This window comes from Magnolia sinica, chromosome 3 (assembly GCF_029962835.1).
Source record: "Magnolia sinica isolate HGM2019 chromosome 3, MsV1, whole genome shotgun sequence".
NCBI classification, from domain to species: domain Eukaryota; kingdom Viridiplantae; phylum Streptophyta; class Magnoliopsida; order Magnoliales; family Magnoliaceae; genus Magnolia; species Magnolia sinica.
Window position 1 is genome coordinate 105852013 of NC_080575.1, and position 17288 is coordinate 105869300.

General features: G+C 39.2%; 1 protein-coding gene, 1 long non-coding RNA gene and 1 pseudogene across 2 annotated transcripts; 2 read left to right on the top strand and 1 right to left on the bottom strand.

Annotated features, from left to right (window-relative positions):
• Positions 1-4689: 4689 nt before the first annotated feature.
• On the top strand, positions 4690-9434 carry LOC131240562 (MDIS1-interacting receptor like kinase 2-like). The gene is made up of 2 exons (XM_058238851.1): positions 4690-7541; positions 8892-9434. Exons 1-2 carry the CDS (start codon positions 4955-4957, stop codon positions 9248-9250), a joined length of 2946 nt encoding a protein of 981 aa, XP_058094834.1. The 5' UTR covers positions 4690-4954; the 3' UTR covers positions 9251-9434.
• Positions 9435-9571: 137 nt separating this feature from the next.
• Positions 9572-10853, bottom strand: LOC131240569 (uncharacterized). Its single transcript, XR_009168812.1, has 2 exons — positions 10427-10853; positions 9572-9713 (listed from the first exon to the last, which is right to left on the bottom strand). It is a non-coding gene; the product is annotated as an uncharacterized LOC131240569 (long non-coding RNA).
• Positions 10854-11155: 302 nt separating this feature from the next.
• On the top strand, positions 11156-14493 carry LOC131239032 (large ribosomal subunit protein eL37z-like; annotated as a pseudogene).
• Positions 14494-17288: the final 2795 nt, after the last annotated feature.

Consider the following 17288-nt stretch of genomic DNA (forward strand, 5'->3'; position numbering starts at 1 on the left):
CCATGTCGATCACAATAAAATGTACTTGATCTTTATAATTTTTACCAATTGAAAACGAGACAATGCATTATTCAGTTACCTTGATCTTGTTCACCTTTTTTATCCAGCCAATTGAGTAAGGGAAATGATGTTTTGTCGTAAGTAACCGCAATTTTTCCACCATTACTTTCGAGACGATGTTCTCACTGCTGACATTGTTTATGATTATATCACAGACCTTGCCGTTGACATTACACCGCGTATGAAATGTGTTATGCCGTTGTGGATGCAATTCCTTCCGTAGGGTGTACAATAATCGCCTTATGACCAAGGATTCAATATGATCCTCGACTAACCATTCTTCGTCACCAACTCCTTAGTGGCTTGTTCATCTTCATCAAATCCATGGTTTTCTTTTGACATATCACCTTCAGTGCTTCCTTCGTTAATGGTTAAGTGGGCTAGAGGGCGTTGGGGGCATGTGTTTGATAAGTGGCTTGGTTGGCCACAGTGGTAACAAGTGTTCTGCCTTGGCCAACCATATAAGGATTTCTAATCTTACTCGAACTCATTGTTGTGGGTGCTATACGTTGAGGCCAACCACTAGAATAATTTGATGTAATCTGTGACGGTTTGATTTCCTTGTCGGCAGTTTTGGTATTGCTGGAACAATACTTGCTCGTAATCACTAGGGAGGAATCGTGATCGAAGAAGGCGTCTCATCCGTGGCCATGATCGGATGAACGTCTTGTTTTGTCAGGCACATGGGAGTTGTAATTGCTCCCAACATGCGAAAGCACCATATTTTAATTTAAATGCTACTACTTTCGCCTTTTTATCTTCTAATATGTCCATGTAATCAAAATATCGTTCTACTTTGGCTAACCAGTCGAAGAAATCTTTTATATGTAATAAGTCATTAAAACTAGAAAGTTCAGTCTTACCTTGATAGTTTCTTTCAATACGTTCTAATCAATCGCCTTCATGAACTGGTGGTCAGGCAAAGCCGTCATTAATGTCCTCGTTGTTAGATCTCGACTCATCTGGAGTAACCCTATGATTCACCATTAGTAGTGCCCTACGGAAATCTGGGTTGTGCCAGAAAGCAACCACATGTGGTTGAGCATTGCCTTGGGCTCGGGGCGGAATTAGCGTATCTACAAGACGGTCGAGGGTTGCTTGCAACCCTTGCATGATAAACTGACTATCTCGGTGGAAGGTTTCCATTCTTTTCAGGAGATAACGAATCCCTAAACCACCGTCCATAGGATTTTGATCCATACCGTCATTATTTGTCATCGGTCCAATGGGGATCCTCGCTCTGATACCAATTGACGCAGGGATGGACGTGATGAGGTTGATCCCTGTATTCCTCAAGGAGATAACTACCGCGAATCCATGAAGCTTCTCTGGACTCCTCACAAAGATTCCTCGAATCCTTGAGGGAAAATAGAAAAATAGAAATAAATTCTAAGAAATTCAAAAATTAATTGATTGATGATAAAAATGAATTTACAACCGTTTAAATAGTGATGCCAAATAGGAAGAAGTTTCAGAATCAAAATTCAACTCAAACTCCCTAAAATTCGTGACTTACTATAAATAATAAACTTACTATTTACAGAAGATCATGATTTCTACTAGAGTTTATGGGTTTTGGCCAAAAATAGTAAGTGTTGTATTTGTCCTAACCACATTATTCTCCTAAATTTTCTAAGCCCTTTTATATGTTGGACACAACTCCTAAAGTTCAAAGGATGAAGAGTTATGATCAAATTAAAATTTAGTATAAATAGTAAAAATGAAAATAAAATGAATTTTCAACCGTCGATTTATTAGAATCTCGCAAATTTGGTATGGGCAACGTAGCGTAGCAGGGTTGGGTGGCTAAAGTAGCTTCTCCTACCCCAAAATCATATATAGCACGTCGAATAATTCATTCTGGTTTGCGAGATATGCCTGTTTTTGGGTTCTGATAGTCCTAATCACTTCAGCCTCCGGTCGGCCTTCTCTGGTCCATCTTGAACATGAAAGTGTTTGCGTCCCACTCTACATCACATGTGGTGTCCACGTTGGTGTGCATCCACCATCCAATCCACTCACCTGACATTCCATACGAAGATTAGTTGATTCTATGAGAATCAAGGCATTGTAATACTCATGTTGGCCAAACCATGTGAATTTAAAATTTTTAGGAATGATTTTACACTGTTCCCTATGGTGAAAAACCCTCTTCCCTGCTGTGCGGCTATGTAAGTCTTGGATTTCGCTGTACTGTGGATCTGATGCATGTTTGTCCCAAAGTGGTTAGTTAGCTAGCACATGTCATCCCTTCTATCAGCCTATGCAATTCAGGCCATTGAAGTCCCAATTTCTCTCTTCCTTCCTCTCTCCATGTCATTGCACGCCACATCTCCTAACCTACTTAATAGTCTCTGGCTAAAAACGAAGCACAACACAATATACATGACCTGAGGCCGACTACTGGCCATCCGGCCCATGGGCTGACACAGTCAAAGAACATTGCCAGCTCTAATTCAATTGTCTCCTTCAATGTGGGCCATGCAAATTAAAATCTTTTAATAGACCCGGCTTGACAAGCCCAAACAAACCAGCTGAAAATCTAGACCAAATACATCCATTGATGGGCCCCACAACTTAAAAAATTACAAAACCCAACAAAATGGACACTTGACTCTTAAGTCGCTAGAGTTGATTGTCTTAACCATCCGGTCATGGATTGTAAAAAAAGAGAGGTGCATTGATTACAATTGTGGAGATCCAATCACTGGTTTGGACTGCACATGGAGTGGGGTCCATTGGGGAGAGGATGAGAAAGATGGGAGATGAGAGAAATGTGAGTGTTTCATATGCCTTTTAGGGCCCATTTGGATACTACCAAATAAGTTACTTTTTCTACTTACAACAATAGATAAGTGACTTATTTCAGATAAATTTGGTTTACGATTAGATATAAGTAACTTTTTTTTTTTTTACTTAGAAGTACATAATCACTTTAGTTTTTTTTTAAAAAAAAATTATAGTTTAAAAGAAAAAAAAAAAAAACTTTTCATTGGCCTCTGAAGAGAGACGAAGGGGAGGAGAATCTAGCATGTTGTTTGCCAAACCTAGTAGAAACTAAAATAAGTTACTTGTGAAATAAGTAGCTTATCTTAACCAACTTATTATCCAAACGCAGGCAGGACTCACATCTTAGCCATGTATAATTTGGCAGCCACCGCAACCGGATTGAAATTAGGCCAGCATAAGTTTGCATTCGCATTCCCCACTCGTCTTTATTGATAGGCGTCTGAAATCATCCATGTTAGCGAATATAGACATCATAAATGTGGGATCGTGGAAATCTTGTTACAAACTGCGGATGGACTATAAACCCAGAACGAAAGTCTAGATCATGGCATATGCAGTCTATTTGTATGCATGTAGCTGAAGTCTGCATGTTACCCATTTTTACAATCTCAACTATGATCTGATTCCCAGACCCATTCTCATTAAATCATTGGCTGTATTTCAATGTTATCTGCAACTTGCAGGTTTAGATTTTGATGGTTACATTCGTTCAATGCCAGAGTTCTTTGCAGTTCCACCCATTAAATGTGTCCCAAGATTTCCAACAGATGAACTCATGTCTGGATCACTAAAAGATTACCCTTTTTTATATGTGGTGCTACCCTGAATGGACACTGCCAAAGATTACCTACCTGATGAGTTGACAGTCCTATCAATGGGCAACTGGATCTTCATACTGGACCTGCTTAATACCACAGTCACAGATCCATTACTAGCCCAAACAAATCAGCTAAGAATCTGGGCCCAAAGCCATTCAGTCACAGTTATTGGAATTTTGCAAAACCCAACAAAAAATGGAATTGACTGTGAAAGTGCTGGAATTATTGCTAGGCGTGCTATCAATTTCCATCAAGCAGCCCGATCTGGAAGTTTTTTTTTTTTTTTTTTGGAAGAAAAAAAAAAAGACCAAGATTTCTTTGATTGTCCATTATACTGAAAAGGAAGTAGGAAAGAAGAGCAGTCATTTGGTGATTGTAACAGACAGATAAAAACAAAGAAAACAGAGTAACACTATCATCAACTATCATGGAGTGTTTGATTTAGGATGGATAGTTTCAGGCTAAAAATGAAGCACAAGACAATATGCATGACCTGAGGCCGAGTAGTGGCCATCCCGCCCATGGGCTGACAGAGTCAAAGAACATTGCCAGCTCTAATTCAATGGTCTCTTTCAATGTAGGCCATGCAAAATAAAATTTTCTAATAGACTAGGATTGACAAACCCATACAAACCAGCTAAAAATCTAGACCAAATACATTCATTGATGGGCCCACTAATTGAAAATTTGCAAAACCTAACAAAACGGAGACTTGACTAAGTCACTAGAGTTGATTTTCTTAACCTTCCAGTCGTTGTTTGGAAATAAGAGAGGTGCATTGGTTACAATTGAGGAGATCCAATCACTGGTTTGGACTGCACATGGTGTGGGGTGCACTGAGGAGAGGATGAGCCAGATGGGAGATTGAGAGAAATGTGATAGAGGGAGAGAGTGCATGAAAATGACTTAAACTTACAATTCTAGGTTTCTGGAAAAAAATAAAAATTAAAAATAGACAGCATGGATGAAACACATACATCATGGTGGGGCCAAGAGAGCACCGACCAGCAGCCAGCAGCAGCGTCAGTAGCCAATCCGCGTCCTTAGTAAGCAATACGCATCCATACAGAGGTGAGATTGGTCCAATTAAGGCTGTCAATCGGCCGGGTAAACCTGATGGACCTTTGGGCTTGGCCCGTTTGGGCCGGGTTTGGGGTAGTGTATCAGGCCTGACGGTCAGGTCGGGCTTAAATTAAGAGCCCAATTATAAATCACTCCGATCTCGGGCTTAGCACTCCAAATCTCATCCATCGTAAGTTCGTAACAGAGTATAAGCAACAACAGCCATGGCCATACAGAAATCTCTCTCTCTTGCTTTTCTGCTTTTATTATTAGAATTTCTTTCTTCCAATGCCTTTACAACAGCACCAGCATCCACAATCGGCGAAGCAGAGGCTCTCTTGGAATGGAAAGCCAGCATCTTGTCACCACAAGCTCTCCATTCATGGTCACTTCCATCTGCTAATGCTAGTGCCAACACAATCTCTCCATGTAAATGGGATGGGATCTACTGCAACAGCCTTGGAAGTGTAATAGAGATAAGCTTACCGAGTGCAGGCTTGCAAGGTAAGCTTGATAACTTGAGCTTCTCGTCATTTCCAAACCTATTCCGTCTCAATCTCAGTAACAACACACTCACTGGAACCATCCCAGCTGATATTGGCACTCTTTCCAGACTCGTCTCCTTCAATATCTCTGTGAATAAACTCTCTGGAGTTCTACCTCTTTCAATGGCTAACCTTTCTCACCTTTCAAAGCTCGACATCTCAGCTAATGAAATAACTGGGCCTATTCCTCCATCTTTAGGTAACTTGACCAGACTGACAATCCTCTACCTCTTTGACAATCAAATTTCTGGTTCAATTCCTGCACAATTAGGAAATCTCAAGAATTTGGTGAAGTTGTCGTTGTGGAATAATAGTCTGACAGGTCCAATCCCTCCTGCTTTAGGTAATTTGAGAAACCTTACAGTTTTGCACCTCTACAGCAATCAAATTTCTGGTTCAATTCCTGCACAATTAGGAAATCTCAAGAATTTGGTTGACTTGGAGTTGTCGTATAACCATCTGACTGGTCCAATCTCTCCTGCTTTAGGTAATTTGATAAACCTTACATTTTTGTACCTCCAAAACAATCAAATTTCTGGTTCAATTCCTCTAGAAATTGGGAATTTGATAAATCTCAATGTGCTTGCACTGTTCCGTAACCTTCTAACAGGTTCTATCCCTTCCACTTTAGGAAACTTGACCAAGCTTGAACTCTTCAGTGCATTTGACAACCATTTAAATGGTGAGATCCCAAAAAGCTTCAGAAATTGCACTAGGTTAACTAGAGTTCGACTCAAAGGAAATCAGCTCATTGCAAATGTATCAGAAGCCTTTGGAGTATATCCACATCTCTATTTCATGGATGTCAGCAACAACAGGTTGTTTGGTGAACTCTCACCGAACTGGGGAGAATGCAGAAACTTGACGATGCTACAATTCTCTGGGAACATGATTACTGGTAGAATTCCTCGTGAAATTGGGCAGTTGACACGGCTAGGAGTGCTTGGTCTTTCTTCAAACCGTCTTGTAGGAGAGATTCCAAAGGAATTGGGGAGGTTGACTTCATTGTTCAACTTGAATTTAAGTGATAACCAGCTTTCTAATAGGGTTCCTCAAGAAATTGGGAGACTGTCCAATTTGGAGATTTTGGACCTATCAATGAACAACCTAGCTGGTCCAATACCACCTCAGTTGGGGAACTGCTTCAAACTACGATATCTGAAATTGAGTGAAAATTATTTGAATGGAAGCATTCCATTTCAGATAGGCAACCTGATACACCTACAAGGTGCATTAGACCTTAGTCATAATTCACTCAATGGAGAGATATCATCACAAATTGGGAACTTGCAGATGCTGGAAATGTTAAACCTCTCCCACAACATGTTGTCTAGCTCAATTCCAAAATCTTTTGAAGGGATGCTCAGCTTACAATTTGTAGATTTTTCATACAATGATTTGGAAGGCCCTATTCCCAACAGCAAAGCCTTTCAGAAGGCTCTTGCAGAGGCATTCATAAAAAACAAAGGCTTATGTGGTGAAGTGCAAGGTTTGAGACCCTGCAATGCTCCTTCAACAAGCCATGGTGATGCAAGAAAAGGTCGCAAAGTTGTCATCTTCATTGTTCTTCCTCTCTTGCCAGCCTTGTTCCTTTTAGTTATAGTCGTTGGCGTTTCCTCCATTTATTACCAAAGACAGAGAAATAAAGAGAAAGATGTTCTTGAAAGGAGCAACAGAAATCCATTTTCAATATGGAATTATGATGGGATTGATGCATTTGAACAGATCTTGGAAGCGACAGAGGGTTTCGACGACAAATACTGCATCGGAAATGGAGGGTATGGAAAAGTTTACAAAACAAATCTACCATCAGGACAGGTAGTAGCTGTGAAGAAACTTCACCCACTCGAAGGTGGCGATCAATCTGATCAAAGAAGTTTTAGAAATGAGATTCGAGCATTAACAGAAATCCTCCATCGCAACATTGTGAAGCTTTATGGGTTTTGTTCTCATTCTCAATTCTCATTTCTAGTCTATGAGTACATGGAAAGGGGAAGCTTGGCTAGCATCCTAAGCAACGATAGAGGAGCTGCAGAGTTGGAATGGACTCTAAGGGTGAAGGTTATTAAAGGTGTGGCCCATGCATTATCTTACATGCACCATGATTGCACCCAGCCAATTGTCCATCGAGACCTATCAAGCAACAATGTTCTGCTGAATTCAGAACTTGAGGCCTGTGTCTCTGACTTCGGCACTGCAAGATTGTTGATACCTGATTCGTCCAATTGGACAACGCTTGCAGGCACTTACGGATACATCGCTCCAGGTTAGCTGTTAATTCATTCTCCATGCTTTAAAAGTTTAATTAGCAATTGGTCTTTATTTTTCTTAAGCTTTCCTATTTTCTTTTTTCTTTTTTTCTTTTTTCTTTTTTTTCTGTTGCCAATTACATACTAAAGTTTGTGCGTAAATTATCATACTGTTGTCAAATAATACTGCAATCTAGGGAAACTAATCCAACAGCTGTAAGAGGCCTTGTAAAGAAACATACCTGGGTTTGTATTTTTACAATCCCCAACGTCAAAACTAATATAACAGTGCAAATGAAGATAAAAGTAAGAATAATGTTTTCTCTTAACTGCACATGTAGTCCATAGTTTTTACATTATGCATGGTGGAGATAATTTGGTTGCATGGTAAGTCTAACCATGATTTAAGTTACCCAACTAACTTAACCATATGTTATTAGCTATTAAATTTGTGGTGCTGACTATCTATTTTTCTTAACAGTACATTTCTTGGCCACTAGTAGGATGGATAAAATCCTCCAATAAGTTTAATTTTTGGGATCTGCTCCATCTACAATATGGGCCATGTTTTCAGATGGTCTGGATTGATTTACATGGACACCAAGTGTAGATGAATGAGTAATCACTATTTAAGAAATGATTGAGAAATCTCATTGCTCTTATCCCATACGAGTAAATGTGAAAATGATGTGTATGGAAAGATGGCGTCCTCTGCAATGTTCAGCCAAGAGATCCCTGAGAATGGTTGGCTTTCCTTCATTGTACAAGGGTTCAACAGCTCTATGATCGAAACCGTTGATATAATGTCCCGCACAGTGAATGCGACATGCAACAAAAGAAGTTTCAAGATTGGAAAAATCCTTGAAACAATGCCCATATCACCCAATCCTTGCAAATGAAATGTGTAGCTACAACAATACTTATAGACACATCAATGCACTCTGGTTTACACGAGCCAACTTCTCATGAACTTGGGACACCTGAGGCACACGTAAAGGTAGGCCCAACCATGCAGATCACCCAACACAATGATTAATCTGGTTCTTTGTTAGGCGGGCCACTACCATGTGAAAACTGGATAGTTTTCGGAGAAACAATGCCAACATTACACAATGTATATACATGTAGCATGGCTGGCGAGTGGACAATCCTAACTTTTTAGCAAGATCATCCAAAAGTTTGGCCCATCTTCTCAGTTGGCATATGCACAGTTCATAAAGATGTCCTGGGCTTAATAAGCATAAAAAATTAAAAGATATGAAACCTTGATTAAGAAACCCAGGTGACGTGGATATATGATTAAGAGTTTAGCTATTAATGATTAAGGAGGAGAAAAGATCATGACTGGAGTATCTTCTTTCTTGCAGAGCTTGCATTTACAATGAGGGTGACTGAAAAATGCGACGTATATAGCTTTGGTGTTGTGGCACTTGAAGTGATGGTGGGAAGGCATCCTAGGGAGCTCATCTCCTCTTTGTCATCACCAAGTAGACATGATACACTGCTAAAGGATATGTTGGACCAACGTCTCTTGGATCCAACGGCTGAGATTGCACAGGAAGTCTTATTTGTGGTGTCCATGGCACTTTCATGCATTCGGCTAGATCCAAACTCTCGGCCAACCATGCAGTACGTGGCTCAAGAGTTATCTATTAGTCGGCCTTCCTTCTCTCTAGGACCATTCCACGCCCTTACATTACGTCAATTGATGGATCTCAAGGTATAGTTGGGTGGATGAAAATCATTGAGGTTGGGAATGTGTAGAGGCAAGTACATTATTATTATGTGTGTTTATTGTATGAAAATCATCCAATGTAGAGAAGGTGTGTTTTTCTTGTTATGATATGCATGTAATTCAGTGTGTGGAGTCCATGTCTATGGAAAATTTAGATTTCCAGGTGTGGTCTGTATCTTTCTGTGGTTCCCACCCTGAATGTTTGTTCATTTGATTGGTCGACCCGATCGAACCCCTCTTTCATGTACAGGTTAAAGACATCTGACGACATTTTCAAAACTTGTTAAGGAGCTTTTAAAATACTTGAGATGATTTTTATTTTTTTTCAAGAGAATGATATACTTTTCGCTGTTAACTTCCCTTTTTTTGCAGCTTTGCCATATATGAGATAATATTAATATTTGATGGTAAAAAAATATAAAATTTACTTTTTTGTATAAAGTAAAATATGATTCTATTTGGGAACTTGAAAAGTTAAAGAAGAGAAAGTGACATTTCTTTGAAAGCCATGCACGGTAGAATACATATATTAAGTTGGGCATCATTAATTGTATGGGCAACACCTAATCCGCTCCTGTCGGTAATAAGGTTTGTGGCATTTAAAAGAGCTTTTGATGATTTATTTATTTTTTCTTCTTATGAAAAGTGACTTTGAAGACGTGGATTGACTCATGACCTAGGACTTGAGTACGTAGGGCCTACCACAATATGTTTTATTGATACCGTCTATCTGTTTTGCTAGGTCATTTTAGGGCATGAGCCCTATAATGAGGTATATCAAACCTCAAATGGACCACATCACAGGAAATAATGAGGATTAAATACCTACCATTGAAAGTTTCTTAGGGGTGACAGAAGTTTTGGATGAAAATGATATTCGTGTTTTCCTTGCTTCAAGCGTGTGTGACCATATGAACAGGTTGGGTGGCAAATAAACATCAAAGTAGGCCGTAAGAAGGCTTCATCTATGGGCATTATTATCTCCATTGTTTCTTATGACGTGGTTCACTTGATCTTTGATCAGGCAAATTAGACGAACCATACCAATAAAACACATACATCATGTTGGCACCACAAAGTTGGGTAATCAGGCAATGTGCAGCCAATTTAGAAATACCACGTGGCCTTATCAGCCAATCTAGCATAGCATTTCAATGAAGAGATAACTTTTTGAATGTACTCTAATATAACATTTTAATATACAGCTCACCTTCTCAATATACTTTTGAACTAATTAAATTTGTACATGATTTAGATAACACAAATCAAAGTAATGCAACCTTATTAGAAATTTTGCTTGGTAAGTGTAAAGTGATAAGGACACATGAGTCACTCAGATATGACATAATTCCACAACAAAGCTGGACCACATGCCTAGTATTTAAATTAAGGCAGGTAATGGACTGGGTGACCCGTAGAAGCTCCATGGGCCCATTTCTACTTTGATCCAGCTTGAATACACTACCTTGGCTCATGGCAAAAGCTTGGGCCTCACCTGCATAGCCCAGTCAGTTTTAGCTTGGGCCTGGGCTCAAGTCATTTTCGACTCACCCAATTTCATTCGCTCCTATAAGTATTCCATTCCAGTCATCCGTTAGACAGCAGCCCATTCTCCCTGAATGCATACCACTGGTTTCATTTCTCTGGACATCTATTTCATTGTGTATGTGTGCCCCTCCTGATCAACAGATAGATTAACTACATTTAAGTGAAAAATAGTGATTTTAACAAATTAGGGGGCAGGATGGAGTTCGGGCCTAACCAAATTTTGGGCTCAGGTTTTGGTTACTCTGCAGGGTTGGTGCGGGCCGTGGATCCTAAGTGTAGGCCCGACCCAAACCTGGCCAATTACAAACCTAATATGAGTCCAACATAGCTTTGGATACCAAAATATAAATGGCTAAAGAGAGCATCGGAGTGGTTGGGTTGGAGAAAGGTTGCAGGTTTCTCCTCTCCCACTTCAAAGGGGCGACCGAGAAGAACACCGATTCATCGAAGCCTAATATGGTAATTTCGCTAATCTCTAACTATTATATCATCATCTTCCATTTCCTCATGTAAGGAAAAAGAAAAGAAATAAAGAAAATAATGAATTTCCATTTTAATTTATAAGGGTAAAGGGACGGGAAGCTTTGGGAAGAGAATGAACAAGACACATACTCTCTGCGTGCGGTGCGGGCGTCGCAGCTTTCGTCTTCAGAAGAGCCGATGAGCTTCTTGCGCTTATCCTGCCAGTTGTATCCGCAAGTGTACGTAATCTATCCGACCCTCGCTTTTTTAATATTTCTCCAATTTTGGAAGCTCGATTCGGTTTTTATGCATTAGTTGGGTTTGGATACCCTGCTTTGATTTTATTTTTTTTGGGAGAGATGAATCTGCACAGTTTTTCAAGGAAAATCTTAGAAATGGAAATCAGTTTGCAACACTACTTGTTTTTTTTTTTCGCAAATGGAGAAAAGGTGGGTTTCCACGGAAAGCAATTTCATTTCCAGGGTTTCAATGTTCCCAAACACCCCAAAGTTATGTATTTTTATTTTAATTTTTTTGGGTACGTCTCCTATTGTGCCACTTTCTTATGGGAGAAATGAAACCTGTGTGCAGCACACTGATTTCCTTATCTGGTGTAATAACGCTAATTGGAGAGGTCATACCGGTCCTTTATCTGGACTGTTCATCTCATGGACCCACCATGGATGGATCATATCCTAAAATTTGTAGATGAGATGAATCTATACCTATCCAATTGAACTATTTCGTAAGGAGTGCTGTCCATTTCCACCATTTTTTTTTTCTTTCTTTCTACCACTCATTTGTAGGCAGGCAGTTGGACTGCTAAGATTGTCCAACCAGTAATATTTTCCTTACGTTGCCAATCCATTTGGGTCCACCTGCATCCAGTTTTTGTGGTAGCTAACACATAACATCATGCATGGTGCATGGATTCGATAACCTCTTTTTCCTTGTTGACATAGGGCCTTTCTTTCCTGTTTAACATACTGTTTTGTTAACATAGGTCTCTGCGAATTAATGTTTAGGAATTTGGACAGACTGAATATTCTGTTCAAACGCATATGCATGGGAAAGTGCACGAACATGTACACATGCATTAGCTTTTATGAATGGCTATGTTGTTGTCATGGCATTTTTCTCTCCCCCTTTTCATTATCATTCACTTCTGCACATAATGTCCAAAGTGTAATTGATTCGCAGGCTCTATGTTTGATGTTGAAAAACTCAGGCCCAATGAAGAAACCAATCCTTTTGGTTTCCTGTTTCGTTAAAATGCAGCCAAGTTGCTTTCAAAAAAAAAAATGCAGCTAAGTTGATTCTCTACTTGTGACATGACAATTTTCTTGTGAAATCAGAATTTAGGTCAGGCGAGTTGATTGGTCCGCCACTTTGTGCACTTTACATGAGAGCATAATTTAGAAAGCTTAACGAGACAACTACATTTTCCTTTTCTTTTGGATCTTTTTTTTTTTTTTTAAAACTACTTTTTTAATATGCATTTGTTGGTGATTGTATTCAAGAAGTCAAAGGAGGAAATCTGTTTCCCATTTCCCACAAAGATGTATAAGAAATGTTTTCTATGACTCCCATGCTTCCTGGAATTTCATGATGTCAATACCAACCAAAAAAAAAAAAAAAACTCCACACAGGTGACACTTTTGTGCATTGATCAGGATCATAAATTTGGTGGGCCATCATGTGGATAGGACTTATGAGCACAAAAATCCAGATGACGAGCTTATGATAGCCATTCCAACAGTGGTCTGAATATGGACATTTTTGTCACCATGTTGAGCTAAAACAATGCATTGTTAATGCAAATGGGTACGTGATGGACTGATCTGGATCCATCTTCTTTTGAAATCTTTAGCTAGAAATATTGTAGAACAGTCTCCAAAGATGAAGTCGCTGTGGAAATGATTCCCACCAGCCCACTGGTCGAAACTACTGATCAATCAATCTCCTCTGTTTCAACCAATTGCAACACATGCCAAAAGGGAATCAACACATGCTAAACCCTAGAAAACTCTAAACGAGAAATTTTATTAAAAATAACTACAATGGGCTGTCACACGCAAAGCCAAAGAGGCAGTTATCCTTGGCAACTAAATAAAAAACCTAATACAATATGCAATGACCAAAATGCCTTTGAATCTCACCACAAACATATAGGCTCATCTTAAACTGGTTGTACCTCACTTAAACTGTATCAGAATTGTGTGATCATGGGATCATTCTGAAGCTGGCTCGATAGTGACCAATTTCATGACGTTCTAATATTGTTATGCCCAGAAAGTGGCCCACCAAAAAGTGACGAAATACCAAGGGGAAACTTGTTGAACCAATACGGACTCAGTCTAACCCTAAAAATTAATTTATATAAATAAATTCTATGAATTCGAGGACCATTTGTTTGATTCCATGGGCCCCATAATATATATCTGGCTTTTCATCTCATCAAACTTTGGATCAGGCATAGATCATCAATCAAGACAATATGGATGGTTGGAGTAGTCAGGTCTTTGGTCAGCCAGATTTTGTGGTCTTTTGGTTGCAACAAATATCCACATTCAATGGGCAAAACTCAGAACATTTGGCATATGGTCCATTTCATGGGTCACAGTTTTTTATTCCTTTTGTGTATCTTCTTGTAATGTATATAGTTTTGGCAGATTCTGTAAGTATGCTGTTTACTGATTATCTTAAAGAAACAGATAACTGGAGTGTGAAGGCTATTAGGAGGAAGACAACCGGAACAGGAAGGATGAGGTATTTACGTCATGTGCCTCAAAGGTTCACGAGCAATTTCAGAGAAGGTAACCAACCGTCTTTGCTTCTTCCATCTTTGTCAAGATTGAACGCCTTTTCTTAATTTTTTATTTTTACTTTTGTGCCTAGCAGTTTGATAGCTTTGGAGACTGATTTTCTCCTTTTTTTAGGGACCCAAGTGGCTCCAAGGAAGACAACTGCTGCTGCATAGAGGAGTTGCTTCAGTTTTGGGGCATGTCTGAAGCATCCAGTTCTTGTATTTGATCTGGATTTTGTTGAATTTTATCAATTAGGTTCTTTTACACTGGAGATATTGCTATCTTCTATAGAGAATAGACTTTTTGACATCTTAAACCGCCGAGTAAGCATGAAGTTTTAATATTGGGATAAACCATTCTTTTGTATAAACATGAAGTTTTGATGTTGGGATAAACCATTCTTTCGTTTTCTGTATATTTGCCAGTTGCATTTTCCAGCTCAAGCAGGAGGATTTCTGTTGACCCTTTTGATAGACCTAATGCCCAAGAAATCAGAAAGAGCAAAAATAGGTTTGCTGGTCTTATGTTGAATGTTCAGTCTTGGTAAACCTTCAGTGACAGTTAGTGTCTTACCTAATATTTTTAGAATTGGGTTTTTATTTGTAACTAGATGCATCATCTTTCATTTTGCTACTCAAATCATGGGTTTAGGGCCTGCTAGATGTTGCAAATTGTATGAACTTTAACCAGTTGTCGCTTTTCATCTTTTTGTCAGCATTACATACTTTTTATATACCTAATGCATTTACAAGTTATAACTGATGCTGCTGTTAAACATCAATCTGCTGTTCACGTGTTGCCTGGTCATTAACTTCCTAACAGATGTTTTGACTTCCTGACCTATTCTGGCCCAGGAATCAGCTATAGATAAAATTATTTAGTAACAACTAGCAATATTATTCTTCTAGCATGTTTGGCTTACAAATGCAGGTTGTGTTTCAGCTTTGACTGGTGAACTTGCATGTTCTTAATAAAATGGTTGACTTGTGGTTTTATTGAACTGACCCATTTCACCGAGGAGTTTCAGTCCCAGCGAAAACCCGTCCTGTTTCAGTGATGAGTTTCGATCCCAACCAATCCAACAGTCTGGTCCATTCCAGGTAAGTAAACACCAGTCATTGCCGAGGCTAATCAAACTGGGAGCTCCTCATTGATCAAGTGAGTTTAATGTGATATTTTTTCTTCCTCTTATGGTTTCTGGATGAATTTGATTATTTTTCACTTTAGCCATACCATTGATGTAAATGAATCAGCTAGTTAGAAGATCAGATCAGTGAGATAATTGATCATCTGAATCAACTTGCCATGAAACTACATTCCAAAATTGATAATAATATTAATAAAACTAAACTAAACTAAACAAGGTCTGAAACTTGAGTCAGGCCTGCTGCTACCATAAATATCCTGAAATGACAGCTTGTAACTATTTCAGTTAGGATTAGGATCCCAAATCTGCCAATCTTCACCATCCCGAGAGATGTTTTGAACACAAAATCCTAGAGGTATTTCAAGCCCATTAATAACTTTGTAATATTGGGAATTGAAACTTTTTGTTAACACTTACGAGCATCCTAGAAACGGTTTGATATAGGAATGAGTCAGCCATAGCTTGACTTATTTACCTTAATAGCCTTGTTTTCATGCTGAAACGAAAGCATAGCCCAATAAGTACAACTGAGCCCAAATTAGAAGCAAGCTCGGTTAGTTGGCTAAAGGGTTGACTAGAGTCACCAGCCCACTGCCAGACTAATTTATTGTTCTACTTAAAGACTGGACTGTGCAAAATAAAAACTTAGACTTTGACATGACAAGCTCAAACAAAACAGTAAAAATTGTGGGCTCATATCAAGTCCCACGCCCAACTTCTTAGAATTTGGCAACATTAATGAAAAAAGCAGACTTGACTCTAAAATCCATTTTCAAACTCCAGATCATATCAACAAAGAGGAGACTTGACTATAAAGTAGAAAATGGGCCCATGCCAATCCCGTCCTGAGGCCCATTGCTTGGAACTCGATGTTCTTGGCAAAAGATGAGACTTGACTCTAATAGTAGAATCAGAGCCAAAAATCAGGCTGATTCAACCGTAGGTGCACACCATGTGAAATAGCTGAGATAAGAAGTCTCATTTTTATAATACTCCAAGTTATATGTGATGTCCACTTTTGTGCGTATAGACCATCCAATCCACTCATCCGACGTTTCATGCCTTCCATATGCCCATGCAATTCAGGCCATTATAGTTTCAGTATCTCTCTTCCTTCCTCTCTCTACATCATTCATGTACATCATATTTGCTAGCATACTTAATAGTTTTAGGCTAAAAATGAAGCACAACGCAATATGCATGAACTGAGGCCGAGTACTGGCCATCCGTCCTATGGGCTGACAGGGTCAAAGACCATTGCTGGCTCTAATTTTCCTGGAGCGTGGGCTATGCAAAATAAAACCTTGTAATATATAAGGCTTGAAAAGGCCAAACAAACCAGCTTACAATCAAACTCAAACCCATGAATTCGTGGCCCCGCTCACCCAACAAAAAGGACACTTGACTCTAAAAGTCGTTAGCATTGATTGTGCGTATTGATTCTAAGATTCAATCACTGATTTGGACTGCGGGGAGAGGATGAGAGAGATGGGAGATGAGAGAAACGATAGAGAAGAAGAGAGTACGTGAAAATGACTTAAGCTTACAATTCCTATGTTTCTAAAAATTAAGGAAATAAATCATCATGCATGCATAATACCTTTAGATTATGAACTTAACCGGTGTTTCAAATGCCTTTTAGGGTCCTCTTTGTTAATAGCCAAGTGGACTGCGGGGGGTTGAAGGCAGGTGTTTGATAAGTGGTCTGGTTGGCCACAATAATAATAATTGTTCATATTTGGCCGACCATAAGGATTTAAAATATTACTCGGACCCCGCTCTTGTGGGTACTGCACGTTGAAGCCTATATGGACCACTCCCTATGTCACAATTTGCGGTTGTAGGAGGTTGAAGACGCCCTCCTATTGGTTTCTTTCCTTTAGCCAACACTGAATCTTGTGTATGACCTGTAGTGGAAGGTTGAGTCGAAGGATAAGGCTGACTAGGGACTCTTGTAAGTTGCATTTTCACCTTATATGCCAACTGAACCACTTCATCTGTGGTCCTGACCAGGTGCATCTGAACTTTATCTTGAATTGCCGGTCGTAAACTGCATATGAACCGT

What these genes read in the sequence shown, in the direction of transcription:
- LOC131240562 (XM_058238851.1), top strand. Translation starts at nt 4,955, where the DNA reads ATGGCCATACAGAAATCTCTCTCTCTTGCTTTTCTGCTTTTATTATTA. An exon ending in TTACGGATACATCGCTCCAG is followed by an intron (nt 7,542 to 8,891) that starts GTTAGCTGTTAA and finishes TCTTTCTTGCAG; the next exon opens with AGCTTGCATTTACAATGAGG.